Here is a 23,259-nt window from a genome sequence, read left to right on the forward strand (position 1 = left end):
CCGGCAGCAGTACAGATCATTCCAGACCCAGCACGGAGCCGCCACGGACCGTCCCGGACCACCCTGGTGCCAACACGGTGCCAACACGGATGACACCGGACCATCCCGGTGCCAACACGGATCATCCCGGAACGCCCCGGTGCCAACATGGATCGCCCCGTGCTGGTCCAAGGTGATCCGTGTCGCCACCGTGCTGGGTCCGGGATCATCCGTAGGGGCGCTGGGGTGATCCGGGGTCAATAACTCACTCCCGGACTGCCACAGATCAACACGGACTGCCCCGGCGCCACTACGGATGACCCCGGACCCAGCACGGTGGCTACACGGATCACCCCGGATCAAACTATTGTCCCGGACCGTCCCGGACCACCCCGGCAGTTTTTGACCGTCAAAAACATCCGGGGTCGACTCCCGGACCGCCCAGGACCATCCAGGACCATCCAGGACCATCCAGGACCATCCAGGACCATCCAGGACCATCCAGGACCCCCCCGGTGCCAACATGGTGTCAACACGGACCGAATCCCGGATCACCCCGGATGGGGTCCGGGATGGTCCAGGACGGTCCGGGACGTATATGGGACTGTAGCTTAAAGGCAGTTTCTAGTATCATATATGAACATGCATTAGTATTGTCTAAATTCTACCAGCCATATCAAACATTATATGAGTTGTCAAGTAGGACTGGAAAGAAATTCATCTCCTTTTTCAATGAATAAAGTGTATTGGTGCCTCTTCAGAAACTTACTCAGTTTCGTCATCACCATTTTCCATTATACGGGTTTATTCATCTGATGGAAATGAAAGAAGACCAACACTGAATATTATAAATACAATATACAAAATAATTGATTGCCAAATATATCACTTAGGATAGTCTACACATTAATACAAGTGCTCTTTCCATAATCATATTTCTAATGATTAAAAGCTTTAGCTTTTGATTTGGCACTAGAAAGCATTGGCCATGCATTGTGATGCAAAGCTTATCATAAAATTCTCCAATAAACCTAATATACTAGCCAAGTACAAATAACACAAGATTGGAATGTGACAACATGAACAATTACATTGTCCTTTCTGTGCAAATATAAAGATACAGATTTGACATGCAACAAATTTGAGCAATTAAAGACAAACATAAACATCTCATGCATTGATATCAAAACATTTCATGTACCTGTACGTACATGTATATCATACACAAAAATACCTGATTCCCCCTTCTCAGCCATATATACCATATAACTATGTTCCCCCTCCCCCCTGTAAGCTCCAACTTATGTGTCAAGCAGAATAAACCTAAATTTCTTACAACCAAAATGTCAACATTTTGTATTAGGCATCACTACTCAACTGTAATAGCTTTTATAATTTATTTCTGAACATGCTCACTAATATAAGGGTTCTATGTCAATAACTGATAAAAAATGACCCATTATTTAGCGGAATAAAATATTTCAGAGAGAAAACATTCCTGAGACAGAGCAAGGATGCAACTGTCGGGATAACAATTAAACAGATATGTTTTATAACAAGGAACCACGTTCTTGATTCACCTCTCATATTCACATCATTTTGGACAGATAGTCCATCATAATAATGAAACATTTATTTCAGTACATGTGTATTTAAATACGGTGACCTTCAATCAAAGCAACTGAAGCTTGATAGAGTAGGTGCAGTTACGGTAAATACGTTCTCGTTCTAATTCAATCTGTAGCACTTTTTACAGAAAAAATTATAATTTGCCTGAAAATTAATTCTATATTTCTTTTTATAAATATATTTCAGAAACCGTTTATCAAGTAGTTTCAGGACTTAAATGTAAAATGAATAACGCCAGAATTCCATGATTTAACGGGATTTACAAAAACAAACAAAAAATGGATGCAAGCTTTACAGCTGTATTTACTCTTCATGAAATTATCATTTGAACAATACTCGGCTTCAAAATAATTTCAACCAAAAACAGTGCATAATACATCAATATAATGGAATGTATTAAATTGATATGCAGTTCTTGCTCTACAAGAGAAATGATACAATATGAAAGATGCTAATATTCTATTCAAAATTGTATTAGCAATACATAAACTCACAATACACATCAGATGATGATAATATATGATTTCCCTTGTATTACAGTACACCCAGAAGAAGTAAAAAATATCCCATTTTGTGTAGTTAAGAATCTATTCATACTTCAAATCACGAGGTCAGCTTAATCTAATAAAATATATTGCACAATATTCCAAAACAAAAGAAATTTGGCATCTTGTGTGTCATTGGTAAACTTGGCAATGGTCATCGCTAAAAGCATGATCATTTTACAACAAAATGCAAGTCTTTGACTGTATTTTCACTAGGCATTATTCAAGAGAAAATGAAACTCCTCAGAGGCATCAAATTTTATCATTCAGCTTGCCTCATTTGATATTTTAAATGCTCTTTATACATTTATAAATATGGTATTTTTCTGTAAGGATCTTTAAAGAAGGAAAATGATGAAAACACTAAACACTAAACATACTTCAATAGGGTTTTAATTTCACTTAGCTTTGTATATTCTAAGAAAATATAAAAAGTGTTGTTTGATATGATATTTGAGCTCTAATAGGACATGCTGTAACACTTTAATTCAAAGTTTGTATATGTGATGCCCATGGAATACATGCATGGAAAACTAAAGTCCACACTTTAACCCTGATATTTAAAAAAAAATTATTATCAAAAGAAATATTTGCAACAGGAACTAGACCAGATGGCCTTTCGAGTTGAGGTAGACAATTTGGCACCATTCAACAGGAATCTTGTTATTACAATGATCGCCATTTGGTATTGATGACAATGTCATGTATTAATACCAGAATAAGATGTCTTTTGTAATGAACGGCAAATATCACCACAAACAAAATGACTTAATAATACAGTTTGTGAATGAAAAGATGCACTACAAAACTTTTTTACGATTCCTTCATAATTTCACTTCCACATTTGTAATACCTTCCAAATATTCTATTCTATCTATTTGCAGCAACTTCTCATCAGCAATATCTATTTCATAAAGAAATTCAAATGATGTGAAAAAGATGCATGCATCTGAAGATATTCAAATATGTGTTCTGCCTATCATGGTAGCACCTCACAGATTCTCTTCTATGTCCATAGCTGTAAATGAGCACCAGTGGTACGGAAGGGTTGCATAGCAGGTGGTCATTTCTACTGGTTCACTCCCACACTCCGTGGTCATTCTTTAATGGTCACTCCTAGTGGTCACTTAGTGGTAACTCACAGTGGTCACTCATTAATAGTCACTTTAGTGGTACACTCCCATTGGCCTCTCATTGCGGTCATTCACAGCGGTCACTTTTACTGGTCATTTCATTTCATCAGCTATGATGACATCATTGTCCTGAGTAGAATAGATTTCGTATGGATCTGACTTGTGAGTTTGACATAAGCAACATTGTTGCGATAACTCCTCACTTTCTGGTGACTCTGGACCTCTCGCAAACACCTTGATCAACTGACAGTGGACCCTGTAGAATCAATGGCAAAAAAAAACAAAATAAGTATAACAACAATCTGATAATGATGGAAACCTGCACAACAAACTCCTATCTTATACTTCTATTCCAGTGACTCTGGACCTCAGACAAACACCTATATCATTAAACTGACAGTGAACCCTGTACATATAGAAGCATGTAGCTCCAATATGATTAAGCCATGAAGGAAATTAGTATTACTCTGACAGTGATGGCACTCTGCCTAAAGCCTCGTTCATGCATTACTAAAATGACATCTGTTTGTTGATCTTTACATTTTTGACTGCATGTTTTAACAAAAATCAATTGAATATGCTAAAACAAAGTGTACACATATTGATATGAAGCTTTCTTACAGAGACTTGTACATAGATTGCCATTCTTTCATACCATGTGAAGAAAAATTATCCTTACATAAATATGCTAAATCAAATACAAATACATTATTAAATACATTATTAAATACATTATTAAATACATTATTAAATTAGTCATTTATCTGAAAATCCTTGTTCAGTGATCTGTGTATTCACTTTAAGCATCCTCATATCACTTGGTATGTTCTGATAGACCAGTGAATGTTCATGCATGATGAATAAATATCTCACCTGACGTCAATATCAGGGGGTTCCCCAACCTCCCCATCCATATTCCATGAGCTGGTACTACAGACGCTCCCAGTCCTGACAGCCTTGTACATGCCAAACCTCTTGGGGCTTCCCTTGCCGAAGGTCTGTTGCTCGTTCTCAACGTTGGAGGGCTCAGCGACCATGGCTAGCTCAAGATCAGTGTTCAAAGACCGGAATTTAAAGGCCTTGGCACGATGCACCTCTACAAAGTCAAAGTTGAACTAGTCGAGAGGAAAAAAGATGGAAAAAGAAAGTGAGTCAGTATACGTGTTCCATATAGGAAATTTGCTTTTGTCTGAAATATAATCTTACCATGATTTGAATTTTAAAAATTGTTTAGTACAAGACATGCGCATTTAGAAATACACTGTGTATCCCTTAATGTACAGAAGTATTGTATTCATCTGTGATTTTAATCAATAATTTGGGACATAATTAATCACTGCACTCGGTGAAGATAATTTCATTCTTTTCCTGTACATTACCGTCTTTTATGAAATTATGAAATAATCAACAATGAAAGTATTATTTTCCATTACCAAACTGATACCAAACCCTAGTAATAATCATTAGAAATACTAAAACCTATGATTTGGTCAGTACAACTTGCCCTTCAATATGCATTTCAGCATGTCTGATAACATATGTTCTGGCTCAGTCTCTCTTGGATTAAGGTTTAGAATAATGATTCTTTCAATAAAATATAGATGACTCACATGATTGCCTGATGAAGCTAGCTTGAGCATGTGTCTGAGGTAGTCAAACCTTGAACATTGTCTAACTAGAACCAGATCAAGACAGCCATTCCCTAGATGGGCCGCAGGAGACATCCCAGTCACTGTCCTGGAGCATCGTCCACTCACGAGGGCAGCATTGATAGCTGTGAAGCGCCCTCTTACATGCCGCCACTTGGATGATGAGTCCCCAGAATCTGAACAGATACAAGGAAAATTTGTGAAGGAATAGACTCTTAGGGGCTTAAAAGCCAGACAAGCTGAGATAAAAGGCAATCTTTAAAAAAAAAAAAAAATGTTTATCCATTCATTGATTAAGTACAGGTTAATATTCAGAGTTTGCAACTTAGGCCTAACAAAAAAAGATGTTGTACTGCCCTTTGCAACCGACCCAACATTTTTTAAATCTACTGTCGGCTTTTAATTAATTTATTTTTTCAACTGGTTTTTAGAGAAAAAATATATTAAAGCATTCAAAACTGAGAAAAAGTCAGAGACAAAAAGAAGAAAAAAAAGTTAAAAAAAAGAAAAAGATTTCCGACCGACCAGTGTTTTGGCACCTAAGGGGCAATAAAACATTTTTTTTTTTAGGCCTTATCTACGCAAAATACACATAACCTTAAACAATAACAGATTTAATGTCTGTTGTAGAGAAGACCTTAAGCTTAAAAGCCAGGCAAGCTGAGATAAAAGGCAAATCTTTAAAAAAAAGAAAATTGTTTACCTTTTCATTGATAACGTACAGGTTAATATTCAGAGTTTGCAACTTATCTGGGCAAAACACACATAACCTTAAAGAATAACAGATTTAATGTCTGTTGTAGAGAAGACCCATATCTAGGACATCATGAACCTAGGGGTGATTCATTCCAATGAGATATAGTTTATGGTACATACCAGCAAGTATGATGGCATATCATATTACCTACCTATCATATCTGATTTCTTGTAGACATCATGACGGTTACGTGATTTCCTCTTTGAGCAAACTCCACACCTATAAGTACAGAATTATATGTACTATTAATTTTGTTTTAGAGTGCCAGCATAGCATATCATAGAGTACCAAATATTATTCAATTCTGCTTCATTTGGATTTCTATAAGACATGCTTTTATTAATGGCATAATGGCAGAGACGCTAACACATTCAAAGTACAATAAATACTAAAACTAAAGAATGAACTGTGGAAAAACTATTGCACAGCTTTCAAATTTATAATTAACATATTAATGCTCCTTTGAATGCCATGGGTGGAGAATCAGTCTAAGAAAGTTTTCTTCTACAATATTTTTGACAAATGTATATATTTATTTCCTTCCAGAAACAAACACAAGTACTAGTAGATACATCATGCAGGTTTTTACCAAATAAGAAACCTAAAGTCAGATTTTAAAAAAGGAAAAAGAGAGTATTACTGGTACTCTAAATCTGACTTGTGAATGTTCATTTAGTATAACAAATTGTAACACTAGTGGTACAGATAGGATTAAAGAACTGCTGTAAAACCAAAAAACACAACCAATTCCATAGATTCATGAAATCTTCATGCCACAATACAAAACTATCAGATTGAATCATGACATTAAATGATTGTTGCAATTTGCCAAGTTCCTTGCAGCAAAAAAATGGCCATCATTGACAATTTGTAACAGGTTTGAATTGCAAAAGTTTCTAGTTTTTACAAATCTAAAATGAAATCCTGCCAAACGATCCCATCGGAACTTACCCTATCATGCAGCCCTTCTTATCCCATGGTGTATTATCTTCATCCTTACTGGGTAAGAAGGATACCTCTCCCAAGTAGGCATGGTTTCTCAGGTACTTCTTAACTCCTGGACAAATAAAGAACAAGGAGAAAGAAGAATATCAAGTTGAGTACTTTAGTGGAGCAAAGCTGTTGACTTTCTGAGCACTTTGAATGTTGAGCTACTTTTATTTGCATAATTTCCTTTAAAGAATACAATATTCAAAAATGATTTCAGATATGATCTCAGTTATGTTATATATGGGAAGGTACGTCTTCACTCCTGGTAGAAGACAAACAGATGATCAGGAAGAATGTCACACTAAAAGCTTTTGTGATGCAATGCTGGATGATGCTCTACTTTGGACATTGAGAAATTAATATTGATAATTTGTAAGCAATCTTGATTTATATAGCACTTAATACAAAATACCATCTCTAAGAGCTTTACAGATATTATCTTGGTCATTGGATTCTTTCTTGCACTTGCCTATACACCTACTAAAACCATTTAGTAATAGTTCATTTGCATCTAAAGGACCTTTGTCATTCTTGTTTTAGTAAATTGTATTTTAAATGGTTCTTTCTGTCTTCTGATCTATATATGCTATTACCTGCAAATTCATATCTCGATGGTCCCATCCACCTGTAGTTCTCACTCTCCTTCAGTACATCCCCGAGGAAACCGTAACCCATGAATGAGACCGTGTATCTCAACAAAGAGTTGTTGTGATGGACAGAACACACGTCTAATGCTAGAGAGAAACCTGGTGGGGAATATAACAATAGTTCTCAATAATATGAAATGATAACGAGAGATAGAGATAGAAATGGCAAGAGAGAGAGAGAGAGAGAGAGAGAGAGAGAGAGAGAGAGAGAGAGAGAGAGAGAAAGTAGGGGGAGGTAGGAAGAGAGAGTGAGAAAGACAAATACATCATTTTAGAAAAATGGGAGACAGAGAGATAAAGAGAGAGAGGGGGGATAACAGAGAGAGTAGAGCAAGATACAGAGATGAGGAGAGGGAAGGAGAGAGGGAGAGAGGAGAGAGACAGAAAGAGAAAGAGAGAGTTAGAGAGAGAAAGAGATGGGGGTGAGAGTAGCTAACAGTACACAGTTCAAAAAGTTCCTTTAGTTCAAGGTAAACAAAAAACTGTGGATGAAACCTTGTAACTCAAAATTTTCTATTTTTATTCTTCATAGTTTTGTAACTATAAAGAACCAATATAATGCTCTGATAAACCCATCTAATGCATGTCTACATCAATGGCTTCAAGTGAACTGTACAAGGATGGCCATCAATGTTCTCATTTTATGTTAGACATGACAAAAAACAAATTCTCACTTTTTTGAAAATTTAAGGTAAGAACTTGTATCATCTTGTCTACAGTATATATCCTCCAAGAAATATTTTAAAAAGATTGCATTCAAATTTATTTCATAGTCATACAATACAATCATCACAATAATTGGCAGGAAATATTCTGCAAATTTAAGAGTTTTGTTCATTTTGTTCATGTGCATTGATTCCTCCACCAGTAATGTGACAACGAAAGCTTTGCACAGACTGCCATCTATCTGGCAAAAACATATATTTGTGTCGAACAAGGAAGTAAATAAAAATGTAAACGAGTTTTGCTCAAACCAGATCTATTTCCGCAAAGAAAAACATAAAAAGCACTTAAAAAGAGTTCAACATGAAGCCAAAATAAATACAGCAAGTTCTTGCTGATTGAATCACAAGTTCAAACTGCCAAAATACAATCAAAATGTATATTCCCATACCTAGAATGATCTGTATTGCAGATGTGACAGGGTCATTCACTCCAGTGGTATCATAGGCCATAACATCTGTGGAACCTGTTAAAAGATGGAGAAACAAAGAAGAACAGAAAATAGAATGAACACGAATTCTTTATTTTGTTTTGTTTCTCACAACAATGTCGCTCACAAGAGCAAGGTCCATTGTTTATTTGCATTTGAAGTACATGTATGTATCTGCTTGTGATATTGAAATGATAACAAAGGAAGGATCAAAGGTTTAGTTTGTGTACTTTACCTCTTAAGTTGATCATAATCTAACACTATATAAACAGCAATTGAAGAAAAGGTCCACTCAACAAGACCAATTAAGGTGTCATTAATAAGCAAATATATTTATTGCTTTATAGCTATGAGTTCCTAAATTTAGGTGATCTAGCAAATTCTAAACAAATATAAACCTATTGCACATGGAATCTGAAATAAGATAAAGATAAAGATAAGATAAAGTACATTGACATTAAACAAAATTCCATGTTAATGATCGTTTCAATTGTGAAATACCGGTATACCTTGCATGTATAAAGCATAAATCATAGACAAAAAATACCCCATTCCATTTTCTTCATATTGATAGGGTATCCATAAAATCATAAACAAGATATGCACACATAAAGTGTACACGAATCATTTTCATGTTCATCCATTTTTCTATTGAAACATATTTATCACAATAATGTGTTTACAGCGGCATAAACACTACAAAAGGCGAACACTAGAGTCAAAAGACATTTTACGGATTTGTTGAACGTGCTGATGCAGCAGACTCTCACGGAGACCTCCGGTGGGCCAACAAAGTGGTTCACAGCTGCCTCTCAAAATATCTAATTGATGACGTACCATACAATGCATAAAACTAGAACAAACTATAACCACCTCCAAATGAAGAAAGCAAAAAAGTTGCTGCACCTGCCCATGTGGTCTCTGTTAATACCCTTTAAAGACCAATATTGCACATTTTGTGGTTTGGCCTACTCAGCATCTTTTGATTCAGAGCCGTAACATTATACCAGATGCATAAAAAGAATGGACAATTATTTTTTTCTGCATACCTTGTGTCCATACTAGCTGCATAACCATATTACCACATTCCTTTTTATTCCAGGAATTTTAAAAAGGAATACCGGTATATGCTTTTAAATCCTTAAGAGAGGTTCAATATCACAGTTTTTCAAACAAAATTGGCAGTTCTCCACATAGCTCATTCCCATGGATACTGTTTACAGTGACGTGACATTCTATCAGAACAATGTAGCAATAAAGTTAAAACTTTTAATACCAATTTGAAGATGAAAATGAGAACAGTCTTCTTGATAATAGCCCTTATATATTCCCTTCCTGAGAAGGCTTAATAACTATATGATGATGATAATAATGGGGACCCAAATTTCCCTTGATGCTTTTTCTCACCTGCTGGTATAATGCCTACCCTGAGGCCTAGAGGTACCGGTACAGATGCTGGGTTGTTAGGGTCTATACCTTCCTCTTGCTGGGTTCTTATTAGTAATCCATTCACAATATCAGCAAAGGTACCATCTCCACCAACAGATACAATACTGGAGTGAGAAATGAAAGGATAGAGCATAAGAGCATCAAACACAATATCTATTGAAACTGTATTTCCACCAACACATAACAATACTAGTCTTGAGAAATGACAAGGGCATTGATCATAATGTCACATGAACAATAACCAATGAAAATATGTCACCCACAGCAGATACATACTGTACAAAGCTTGAAAGAGAAGTGAAACAACAGAAAAAGCCTTTATCAGAGCACTGATCACAAACATGTAGGTCACATTATAATATTCACTGAAATGGTATTTCCACCAAAATGTACAACGCTGTCGTAGGAAACGAAAGATAGAGACTTATTAAAGCATGTAGGTACATGTATGCCACAAAAACAATATTCATTGTACATTGATACATTAGAATCATAATAATGTAGACATTTTGCATTCAAGAACAAAATGCTATGCTGCAATTGCTCTGCAGTCAATATCTATGAACAAAATTCCCATCTTTAATCCTGGCACAAACACTTTAACCCTAACCCTAACCCTAACCCTAACCCTAACCTTAGATTGTGACATAAAACTATATATTGCAATACCAACTCTAACCCTATATCTTTGACAATATAAAACCTGGAGGAATTGGTGGGTGGGGAGGAGGGGGGAGGTCACCACGTACTTGTACAAGAGCAGACCTAGGAGATTACCAGTAAATTACTTACAAACATCCATAAGGAAACATCAATATGGAAATAAAATTTAACTTTATACTGAGCCTTCACCGGGTGTGCTTAAGATATTTACAAACATTCAAATTATAGAAATGAACCTTGTGCCAATAAATTCAACTCATGAGTATTTTGATGGATGGGACTATATTTACTGAATTACTGTTAATATTGACCTTTGGAAAATACTCCTCTTTTATTTCTGTATCAATAACGATATGAAAATCCATGATGGATGTGCAACTTAATGGCAATGTCAAGCAAGAAAAATATCATCAGTCTCAAGTGTTTTATTCAAATCACTATAGAAATGTACTGTTCATGGGTATTTGCTTAATTCTTCCTCTTGCTCATGGAATCTAACATTGGGCTGGGGAATTTCAATAGCATAAAGGAGAGCTTTCATTTTCAAACTTTCAATATCGTAATATGTTTTTGTGTATACAACAGCAACTTTTACACTTCTCTCCCAACTATAATACTTTGTCGTTTCATATCAACATCAAATGCTGGCACTCAATCATATCAGATATATTCACTTTTTAATCAATTTTTTAAATCAAATTTTCTTAAATCCACAGAAGCATTACTTCGAGAAACTAGTTCATTCAAGGCCGAACTTGATAACAATCATAGTTAAAGAACAACTTGGCATCATTGACCCTGCAAATTGGGAAGGCAGTAGCAGTATCAATATTTGATCAGCCTTTGTTGTTCTGGGAACACCTACTTTGGCCAGAACTTAAAGGTACATAAACCTATCTCCTATTCTTGTATATTCTTTTAAGAAAATAAAACTTTTTTATTATGAGATATCATTGCATTGAAAAGTCCATTTCCTTCATAAAAGTTTGATGAAGAAAAAAAGCAATTTCATCAAATGTATACAAATATAGGTTATGTACATGTAGTAGGCGTACAATATTGAATATGAAACACCTGATCATAAAACACTAATTCCCACTGAAAAGCATGCACCATTTAGGTTTAATAACTAGTTATATGTAACTAATGTTTTCTTACAATTTCCATTTCTCCCATGATAATTGTTTGCATAAAAAAAAAGATTTCATCAAATGTGTAGGCCTAACAATATAAAAACACTTGGTCATAAAAACCGCAGCTTCCCATTAGAACATACACCATTTAAAACAAATTGAACACAAGTTCACCATGCCTTTAATTCAGAGATAAGACATTAATTCTATTCAGGCCGGGTGACTGATGATAGTTCCTTGAACCCTCAAACTTTTAGGAATAACATGGTACGTCACTCTATTGTGAACTGAGCAGACCTGTGTTATCAGTAATTATTTAGACATTGACATCCTATTATTAAGTAAATTGTTTTGCCAATACATGCACATGAATATGTTACTCATTATCAAGTGTCAATTTATTTTCAATTTGTATTATTAATCATTATCCAAATATGAATGTATTCATCTAGAGTAAAATGCACGCCACAGCATACTTGAATTGATATGAAAATTGCAAAGTGGACATTATACAATCTTTCCTACACCTAACTGTGACTAAATGACTTTGCTGCACCTTTATTGGTGTCCATTTTCATTTAGGCTTATATATTAAATTACACATTCAATAAGCACAGGTGTGCCCACATACATTTTTTAACGATGGGTTTGAAAAAAATATGGAGTGTAAGATCTTTTTACGAGCGAGTTCAAACTCAGTTTAGATATGACAATAAACACAAGCCATCGTTATGGTCTAATGGAGTGGGGCTGTTTATAACGTTCTGGAGGTTGTCATGAAAACATTGAATGTGTACAACATGAACCTACAATGATTGTAAGATAACAAATAAGTACCGAGTTATTTCCTTTTTCTGAGAGTAGAGGGAAAAAAACAAGGAAGTGGTTGTTACGAAATGATTCAGTGTTTTCGGTGCCAAATATGTCACATTTCATGCATTTTAAGCATTTCATCACAGATCTACGTAAGCAAGCTGTGGGATATGGTAGTGAATTGAATTCAGACTCATGCTACGTCTCAACAAATGTTCCTGCAGTGTATTTATATAGTGGTTATACTAACATTCCTATTTCTATAGAAATGCTTATAAATGTAATCCTTCATCTAAATAGACACTATCTCTCTCTCTCTCTCTTCCTCTTCCTCCCTACTGGAATTCTATCTAGTAGCAGAAACCACACCTTATACTGCATAAAGTAAAAAACAAAGCTGAGAGAGTAAGAGGCAGTATGGCAGAAAGGGAGAGAAAAAACAAATATACATTGAAACCCGCTCTAGAAACTAAATATACCTGTATAGAAATACCACATATTCAGATTCCCTTGAATTGTGATTCTCAATGATGTCAAGACCACTTTTCTTTACTCCTCTAAGAAGCCTTTATAACAGGTTACACTTGTTAGTGCAAGAAAACGTAAAAAGAAGACGCTAGAAGCCAAGATTTTTAATCTTACCCATCAATTCCAGTGAGGTCCATCATCTGCATGAGTGACTTTGCATGATCAGGGCCTTCTGTGACTGTAAAAATTGAAAATACAGATTGAATTATATCTGTAAATTAAAGGAATTCTGTGAACAAAATCTTTTTCATAAAAGGCAAGTTAAGTCATGTGCCTTTGGAATCATCTGTGTTATTTTAACACCACACTAACATCATAGGAAAGATCTATCATCTGACCCAAAGAGGCTGACGTGTATTACATAATTCATAAGAAATCCTTTTATATTCCAGTTGAAGTAGAATCTTATCTTTTTAAAATAATGCTTTACTCAGTCCAATACTTTGTAAAATGTAAATTATACCAAAATAAAATCATACTCCATCGGTTATCTATAAAAACACATAATTATTCATAATGATCTAATACAAACTTGTATGCTGACAGAGAGAGAGAGAGAGAGAGAGAGAGAGGTGGGGGGGGGGGGGGGGGGGGGGTTGGGAGAGAGAGAAAGAGGGGGAGAGAGAAAGAGGGAGAAGAGTGCACTGTAGATATAAAGACTTTTTTGACAGTAGGGTGAAAAAGAATGAATGTAACATAAATACGGTATATTTGGTGTCATTGGTGACTCACTTGTCATACTGGTCTCAATATCTGCTAGGTGGAACAGAGGCGCTACCTTAATGTCGTAGACCGACTGTCCTTTTCCTTTACCCCCGTATGGATTCACTATCACATGTAATCTCTTTGGTCTGCCATGACCTATAATCGGGAGTCAAATCAAACATATCACATCAAACGCTATGTTTCCTTCATTTCAATGAGTCACTAGTTATTTTTAAACCATCATTTTTTTCCCCTGACATTCACATACATGACATTTACATGTAAGTAGACAAATACACATTAATCAAATTGAATCCCGAATCCCTATTCCCAAAATATAAGAGAAGAAAATGACGATTAATTCAAAGTGTGTATGCTTGCATATCCAACTTATTGGCAAAATATGAAGTGTTGACAATATATAAATCATTTTCAAGTCTGTTGGCCTATTTAGATTTTGATTGCAAAAAGTCATTAACCTATCATAAGAGGGAAAATGCTGACTTTAATAATAATGATGATGAACTTCATGTATCTATAATTGTAATCTATAATTTTCTTCCAGTATATCTTTATCTTTGCTCATGACAAAAATTGAATTTCATGAAACAAAAACTACATGTACATGTGGAAAGAGGAATTAATTAACCATCATAATCTTGGCAAGGGAAGATGTTAGCCTGTTTGGCCCTATGCCTACAAGAAAATTGCCCAGAACTAGTTACAGTTTTATCACAAAATACAAATTCTCATCCAAGGTGAAACACATTTTTGTACTTAATTTTTTGGACATATTAATTAATTTGGAAAATCTGTTAATCTGTAGTCAACCATGAACTGTCTGAATCTTAGTCAGGATTTAGAATGTTTCCATGACAATTTTTATTTGCTATTTCTTCATGTGTATTTGATTGCCTTCCAATGCAATCTAGAACTTAAATAAATATTTCAAATTTTTGTGCTGAACTCTCTCACAATGTGAGGTGAGAACAAACAAAAAGTTATTAAACAGGAATAAATTAAGATAAAACAATACAAAGTACAAAAGAAGCAATAAAACTACAAGTGAGATTTTGTATACAACATTTCAGAGATTTACAAAGCCCACTACAATAGTACACTTTACAAAATAGATTCTAATACAATATACACACTACACTTTTCTGACTATATGCTCTGTTCACAAGTGCATACAAATATGTGCATTATGAAAATGGTACACACATATTCATATTGTATGGTTATAATGAACGGTATTTATGGCAAACTCTTGGGCATCTCACTTGCATTGAAGCAGAACATGTTCAGTCTTGCATGTTAAGGCTGGTATTTTGCATAATTACCTCCCCGTGTAGATTTGAAGTTTTCATATATCAAGTGTTAGTCATTCTCAAACTGATTTAATTCCTACACCTTTCTCAATGTAGATCAACTTATGTTAATTGTGGTGGAACAGACTGTATCCTTCTTATAACTTCAATTAAACAACAGATGCGTTTTTTTCTTTTCAGGAGCTTCTTTACACACACACACACACACACACAAACAAAACAGAAAATATGAAAAGGGGTATTTTCTCATAGTCGATATTTTATTGGGTTTTGGGGGGGGGGGGTTGTTGTTTTTCTGTTCTTTTTTATTGAGAGCTGTTTGGAAGCGTTCAACACCTGATTAAAAATTCTCTGCTCCTGTCATTGTTCTCATTTGCAACAGAGTGTATACATGTGCAAATGTCAGGAATGATTAATCTGATACAGCTGCATTGCATATTAGGCTTGAGTCGGTACGGTCGATCACACCGGGACCCGACCGTTGCCGTCGGGTCCCGGTTTCGTTTTTTGAGAACCGGCGCTCCGAAAAAAATAATGAAATATGTAAGAAATTGCAGTTTTGCACACCACTAAAATCAATCCACCCTAAAACTTAAGTATTTAATTGTTACCAATCGTATTCTAGCTCATCCAGAATCAATCCGAACTGCTGATATAAATATGGGTTGCAACTTGCAAAGCAGTTCGCCCCATGGGGTTGTTGTTGCCAGCTGCTAGCTAGCTACTGTACTGGCCGGGTCTCTCGGCAGAATTAATAAATCAGGTTGAAAGAAACATTAATGTTTGAATAATAAAATGACTTTCTAAAAAGTACTTCTTTACAACATACCGATCGAATAATTTTTAAAAGACAAAATATATATTTTTTCTTTGATTTTGAACACCGCATGCTTCTTTTAAAAGCTGAAAATGACTTGGTAATCACAAGAAGTTTCGATACGGATAGCTGTTGCAATGCAAGTTCAGACTAGTCTCGGAAAATGCGCAGTGCTCCTTGTTAGCTATAATGCGTGCCAGAACGAACCCAAACAAAGACGTGATCGTAACGAGAAAAAAAATCATTAAAAACTACGAGAGCACAATTGGAAAGACAACTACTCAAAATTATCGTAAGCAGATACATAACTTGGAGGAAGAATACAATAGTTGTCCAAGAAAAGCCACATAAATAGTGATATTTAATGAGTTACTATAGGTACAATCATTATCGGAAGGGCCTGCTGCAATATATCTAAACGTGTTTAAATTGAACACGAGGCAAATACCGCCCTCTACGGTAAAAAGCAGTATAACGAAGGATTCGAGTATTTGCAGCAGGCCCCTTGCGATAAAAATGTACCCAGTCACTCCTCGATTATCACAATTTCTGTGGCATTTCTTGGGCGATTATTGAATTCGTTGTCCAAGTTATGTATCTGATTATGGTAATTTTGAGCAGTATATCTTTCCAATTGTGCTCTCGTAGTTTTTAATGATTTTTTTCTCGTTACGATCACGTCTTTGTTTGGGTTCGTTCTGGCACGCATTACAGATAACGAGGAGCACTGCGCATTTTTCCGACACTAGTCTGAACTTGCCTTGCAACAGCTATTCGTATCGAAACTTCTTGTGATTACCAAGTAATTTTCAGCTTTTAAAAAAAAGCATGCGATGTTTAAAATAAGAGATAAATATTTATTTTTGTCTTTAAAATATTATATGATCGGTATATTGTGCAGAAGAATTTTTTAGAAAGCCTTTTTATTATTCTAACATTCATATTTTTTAACCAGATTTATTCAACCTGCATAAATCAAAATGGCGGCTCGATTGTAGTCTTTATATTTTTGCTCGAGTTTTTTTACTTTTAGAGGCACGATAATGGCACTAAACATCGCCAATCATGGATGAATATAATGTCAAATGGAAGAATATACCAATCTGTGCCGAGGTATGCAAGTGTTGATTTATTTGACTGATAAAAATGTCACTTTTAAGGGACATACTGATGATATGCGCTTTTTATAGAGGCAAGTGACAAATCCTGCGAGCTGATTTCGGGACACCGGGTCCCGACCGGTGCAAGGCCGTCGGGACCCGGTTTATGAAAATCCCGACATGACTCAGGCCTATTGCATATCAACTACATGTATCTTATAAATTTACAACCCATGTTTCCCATTCATACTTACCCAAATACTAATAACTTAATCACATAAAAAACATTCATATCATTACACTCTTACTCTTAGTAGGGTAAATTTTCAATCCAATTACACACTAGTGCTATACAATGTTAATGTTAAAATTTGCAGCCAATAGCAACACCAAACCCATTTTTCATTTCAAATTTATTTAAATGCTTTGTGTTATTTAAATGCTTTGTGTAATTTTGGAGCAGATATATTGTATTACTATTCAACTTAGAAAACCCTATCTAAAACAGCATGATCATCATCAATTGCAATTTCAATTGATCTTTTTCAATCGTGACTTATTTCTTTACTCTTCAAAGAGTTTATTTGTGATCGTTGGTCATAAAGAAATGCAAACACAAATCTCTTTTCAAGGATTTGTGTTTTCATTAAACTAACTCTCAAGTTCAACAATACACTCTAAGTCATATTAGCATTTAGGTCCTTGAAAAGATCTTCTTTGAATGTCACTCTTGATGAAAAATCTCTCCTTGAGGAATAGAATAGATTCCTAGGGGCTGACGATATAAAAATGAACCATTTCTCTATTTTCTCACCTTGTTGTAGAGCTGTCTTTATTCTATCAACCCACATCATACAGAGCTCTTGATCATGCGAAGAAAATGTGACAGCTTGGACTTTCCACTTCGTTTGTCGACTGTTCCTACCAACATACACTAGGAGGGATGAGAGGAATGAAATCAGTACAGTTTTAGATCAAAGCTTTCATTAGATTACAAAGAATAAACAAGTCATGTTTTTAAGTTCTTTTTCATACCCTCATTGCTGACAAGCCTTATTTTACTTTTTTTTTTAAATCACTTCACATTGTATATCATTGTTTAGGCAATATATGATACTTATACCGGTACTAAAGAATGGAGATTGCTACATTCCCTAATCAATGTTTCACGTATTACACTGGATTAAACATATGTTATAGACATGAAATGATTCAACATCTCAAGCAAATATAAGTTTTTTTTAATCAGATCATTTATCAAATCTCTCTCTCCCAGCTTCCATTCAATGTTACAACAGCACATTTTGTTGACATATGAATTATAAGGCAATCATACATGTTTGTCATTAAAAACATGCATAAAAATTAAATCAATGTTATAACAAATTCCAGCTTTTATTTTTTTACCTGTAAAGCTGAATAAAGGGTGATGGGTTGATGGTGTAAAGACCTGAAAGAGTTGACCCATTTGAGACAGGGTCATCATGTGGTTTCCATCAGGTGAAGAAGGCTTCTCTGGTCCCTTCAGACGAACCCCAACGATGCGATTCAGCTGGATGCATTGGTGGTTGTCTGCAATTTTGATCAAAGAAGAGAACGTTCACAGGTAGCTCATTAACAACCAATTGCGTAGCACAGGTAAACGTTTGGAGGGGGCATTGGGTGATGAGCATCTGGCAGGGGGGGGGGGGGGGGGGGAGGCACTGGTCTTACTCGAATGAAATGCGAATTAGTTACCTTATCGTCGACTGGAGGGGAAGGGGTCCTACCAACTGCTTTTCTTGTCATTTGTCTTCTCTCTTTTTCCGGAGGGGGTAGGGGGGGGGGTGGGTGGCTCCTTGGCCTTGCCAATGCATCAATCCCTATGGCTATAGCAGTTTAGGTATAGACTATAGCTAGCCACTGAATCCATACATAATAGTACTGTCTACACAATATACATACAAAATGAATTACATTTAATGATAGTCTACATGTACAGGTCTACATCTAATTGAACTATAATTTAACATTCTTTGCAATGCCTCCTCAAACCGTTGCATGGCACCATAAATTCTGAAATTTAATAAAAAACATCACACACAAAAAAAAATTCAACACCAAAACTTGAAAGCATGAAAATAGGACACAAAGTTCTAAGTTAGGGCCTGAAACTGAAAGAAGAAATGATTTCTCAATCTTCAAATGAAAACACGAACATAAATGTAAAACAGGAGTAGACCCTCATTAATATATTTTATTTTATAGACCTAATTAGCTATGGAACTTTACGGATGCAATCCAACGACTCACGGAGTTGGTGATGCATTCCAAGGGTGGAGGATGCCTCCCACCACGTTATCGACTGGGAGGAGAGTCGCACATCACAAGATTTCCTTTCGATGTCAAACGTCGCCTGCAGATCGGTAGAACTCGATTCCTCATTCCTGCTTGAAGTTGAATTCACATGCTCCATTTCTCCGCAAACACGCTAAATTATTGAAAAGACGGGCTAGAACTCTTTCTTGAGGACTGCCTTAGAATAATGAAAAATAAACTGTCAGAAAAGAACTTGCACTCTTTCTACAGATCATCTCAACGCGATGATGTATCCAGAGCGAGAGAAACCATTGTAAATACAAAATGAAACAACACGGTACGGTGGCTTAATATACGGTGCACGCATATATTGCATCGGCAGACAGCCAGACGAAAGGCCAACAAACTTTCTCTATTCCTAGTCTGAAATTCATACGTAAAATTAAATGTATATTTACATTTACATTGCGAATGATTTGTGTTATACTTGATAATAATACTGTAAAATCAGAATTTAAATAAATAAATAAAGATTATATTAAATGTATATATATTCATTTATGTAGTAAAATTACTATCTCGTTGTTTTCAAAATCATTTACGGACTCCCCTATCAGACTAATAAATCAGCGTATGCCTTGAAGGTGAACAAACTTTTACAGAGTTCGCTCTGTCTGTTGTTCGTTCACAACGATGAACATACACGGGGGGGGGGGGGGGGGGGGGGGGGTAATCACTATTATGTGAACGCAGGTACTGGCAGGGTGGGGCTATGGGGTGGGGTGAGAGAGGTACCCTCCACTTCTTGCGGAAGGGGATATCCAATTACTACTACTATCCTTACTACCACTACCACTGACGCTACTACTGCTGCTACTAATACTACCATGCATGACTACTGTAACTACTACTACTACTACCAAGGGCGGTTATCCGGGGGAGGGGGGAGGGGCGGGGGGATACGTCCCCTCTCATTTTTTTATAGGGGGGTCGTCCCCCCTCTCCAGAAAAAATTGAAACAAAAAAATGTATAGCAAATACTGACTAAAGACTTCAACACACTTCTAGGCTCTGGAAGGCCCAAGAGTGCAGCTTTTAATAGACTAATCAAAATGCAAAAATATCAGTTTCGCTCGGTCGCTTCTCTCCCTCACATAATATCCTTCAAAGTTAATATTGTAGAAAATGTGTATTCCATTAGTATTAGGTAAGCACAGTTTACACTGTATGCTTACAAGGTTAAGAGTTATACTTATAGAAACAGATCAGTGCTACAAAAATGAATATTTCGCTTGCTCTTTTAAGCAGACCCTTCCTGCCTAGTTATATAAATATTGTCGCCTAAGGGGAAATGGTGTAGTTCCTTCATTACATGACCTTAATCTAAAGGTAATACAAAGTTTTGGTATGGGGTCATGAATTTGGTTCAATTGAACTTATTGGAAGCACTGATTCGATCCTACAATTTTCAGTGATCGTTGTCGCGGTTGAAATCGAGTCTAAAGTGATGAAATTGTAAATAATAAAGTCTTCATGTTGTATAGCTCCCTCCCAAGGTCGAGATATTAATTTAGCTTTAAAGGTGAAATTCAAAGAAAATCACAAATATGTCAACTAATGTATCACTAGAAACTGGTAAGCTAACAGATGGCCATCGTACAAGTTTGAGGTCAGCTACATATCGGGTGATTTATAAAAATAAAAATACAACCACCTCCATAGCAGCTGGGATATACGAGAGATTCGCCAGAAAAATAACGATGTTTTAATGACGTCACAACAGGGACCAATACTGCCCAAGCAGACGACATCCCATAAAGAATGAACATAATTGCAAAGCTATTATTTGTCAAATTATAATGAGTTTAGTGTATATAAATGTAATGGCACGTCAAACCGATCAAAAGGGGACATGACCCGATTCTGATAACTAAAATCTTTTGCTTGGAAATACACAGGATAGGGGTTAATTAACAATCAAAGAAACCAGACTTTCAAATTGAAAAGCCCCCGGATTGATATTAAGGAAGGCATTTGTTCCCTCTTAAAAACGCCGAACATACTGCGGTGTCTGCAGCTGAATATACAATGGCGTCTTATTTTGTTTACAAGCGACAGATTCCTTTATTTTTGTATCGCTGCATTTGTCATCAAAATAAAACCATGCGCGGGGTTTAGAGTGAGGCAATAGATTATACATTTAGCCTGACGGTAGTGAAGTAAGAGAAAGAACTCAAGAGAAGATGAAAACACAGGCACTGAAAATGTGTGAGATGTCATGGGATATCGTCTGCTTGTGCAAATCATGTCCCTGCTGTGATCTCACACATCTCAGCAGCGTTCGGAGAGCTATTCAGGTGCTATGCCGGGGCTGTATTTAAGCGTTTTGTAATTTATGATAATCATTGCTTCGAATATTTCCAAGCATTGAATTTTGATAACCTTGTCGAATCAAAGTTTCAACTTTGCAATAATGAAAATAAAGCTAGATTTAAAATCAATGAATATCTACTTTAAAACAACGTTTCTTGACTAAATTGATCGACTTGCTATTCCCTTTGGAAATTATATATCCGGCCATTTTCAAAATTTCCCATTTTAATGTTTCACTCACATTCTGAAATCCCATCCATGCCCACTGCCAGCTCCCTACTTACTAATATTGACCTACTCAATATTTACAAGTTTACAACCCTTCGGAATGCACACTAATTACCGGCAATGTAAAAGTGAAGTGTGAAAAAAGTATATTGCTTGTTTTTACACTGTAGTTTTGCAAAGGAATGTATACATTTTAGAACATTTTAATACAACAAAACTTCAAAAACCTGTGAGGGGGACAGTCACTTCATCATTTTCGCCTCTCTCGTTCACTATGCCCCCTCGTCCCTCCCATTTCCCCCCCCCCCGGTCATGAAAAGAAATCGCCGCCCCTGACTACATACTACAACTACTACTACTACTTCTACTACTATTCATACTATTTCTATCAGTACAACTACCACCACTACTACTTCTACTACTACTGATTATACTGCTACAACTATACTACATTATTATAATTATCATTATTACTATTATTGTTGTTGTTATTATTATTATTTTTATTTTTGGTATCGTTATTATTATTATCATCATCGTTATAAATATTACTATTATTATTTTTATAACAATAAAGAAAATGACAAGGTGGTAGATTTTATTAATATATAGTTGTTTTTTAATCGAAGAATTTATAAGTATTTCCTTTTGTTCACATAAAAGTATAAAAGAAATTATATCTATTTATGTCAGTTATTTATACCTTTATTCACTTCTTTTTCCTGATTTCTACAAAACATTTAAATTCTAATTTACTCGCTATATAGCTCCAAATACCCCCCCCCCTATAAACTAATACGAACCGACATTACCCCTATACCCTTTTTATAATGCCATCTTACCAGTCTTCGAGGTACTCAGACTTTCGATGAAAATACCTTGGTCACTCTGGCATAGGTAAGGGGTGCCAGTAAACATAATGATGATGGGGCGATAACCAGAATTTCTTTGCAAAACTAAGTGGTCAATAGTTAGTAGCAAGTAATTATTGGCCATGGTGATAAATAAGTGAAGAAATATATCACTAATTATAACCATAACAAAAATAATGACAATAATAATAATACATTTCATTTTCCTATTTAAGAGCTTTTAAATCAGTAGGATTCTCGCTTGAAAGGATAAATTAAACTCAAGTCCCCTAAATCAAACGCAAATTTACCTCACTGTTTTTTAGTTGTAACCCGGTCAGTCGCGCTTTTAGATCAAGGGTTCTAAAATTAAATGGTTTTATCATCTCTTTCTTTCTTGCTCCTTTCCCTATTTTCTCTCTCTCTCTCTCTCTCTCTCTCTCTCTCTTTCTCTCTCCCCTTTCTCTGTATGTGCCTGTCTTGCTTTC

At 35.7% G+C, this 23,259-nt stretch overlaps 1 protein-coding gene across 1 annotated transcript; it reads right to left on the reverse strand.

The window, feature by feature from the left end:
* Window positions 1–1,152: 1,152 nt before the first annotated feature.
* On the reverse strand, window positions 1,153–19,638 carry LOC593404 (ceramide kinase). Its single transcript, XM_792879.5, has 13 exons — window positions 19,314–19,638; window positions 18,429–18,593; window positions 17,836–17,955; window positions 13,801–13,929; window positions 13,183–13,246; window positions 9,890–10,035; window positions 8,444–8,518; window positions 7,276–7,428; window positions 6,644–6,749; window positions 5,844–5,911; window positions 4,897–5,111; window positions 4,160–4,401; window positions 1,153–3,542 (listed from the first exon to the last, which is right to left on the reverse strand). Exons 1-13 carry the CDS (start codon window positions 19,474–19,476, stop codon window positions 3,380–3,382), a joined length of 1,809 nt encoding a protein of 602 aa, XP_797972.3. The 5' UTR covers window positions 19,477–19,638; the 3' UTR covers window positions 1,153–3,379.
* Between the last annotated feature and the right edge of the window lie 3,621 nt (window positions 19,639–23,259).

This window comes from Strongylocentrotus purpuratus, unplaced genomic scaffold, assembly GCF_000002235.5.
Source record: "Strongylocentrotus purpuratus isolate Spur 01 unplaced genomic scaffold, Spur_5.0 spur5_scaffold_6, whole genome shotgun sequence".
NCBI lineage: Eukaryota > Metazoa > Echinodermata > Echinoidea > Camarodonta > Strongylocentrotidae > Strongylocentrotus > Strongylocentrotus purpuratus.

What these genes read in the sequence shown, in the direction of transcription:
- LOC593404 (XM_792879.5), bottom strand. Translation starts at nt 19,476, where the DNA reads ATGGAGCATGTGAATTCAACTTCAAGCAGGAATGAGGAATCGAGTTCT. An exon ending in GGTAGGCATTATACCAGCAG is followed by an intron (nt 8,519 to 9,889) that starts GTGAGAAAAAGC and finishes ATCTTTTAACAG; the next exon opens with GTTCCACAGATGTTATGGCC. An exon ending in CCCCCTGATATTGACGTCAG is followed by an intron (nt 3,543 to 4,159) that starts GTGAGATATTTA and finishes TTGATTCTACAG; the next exon opens with GGTCCACTGTCAGTTGATCA.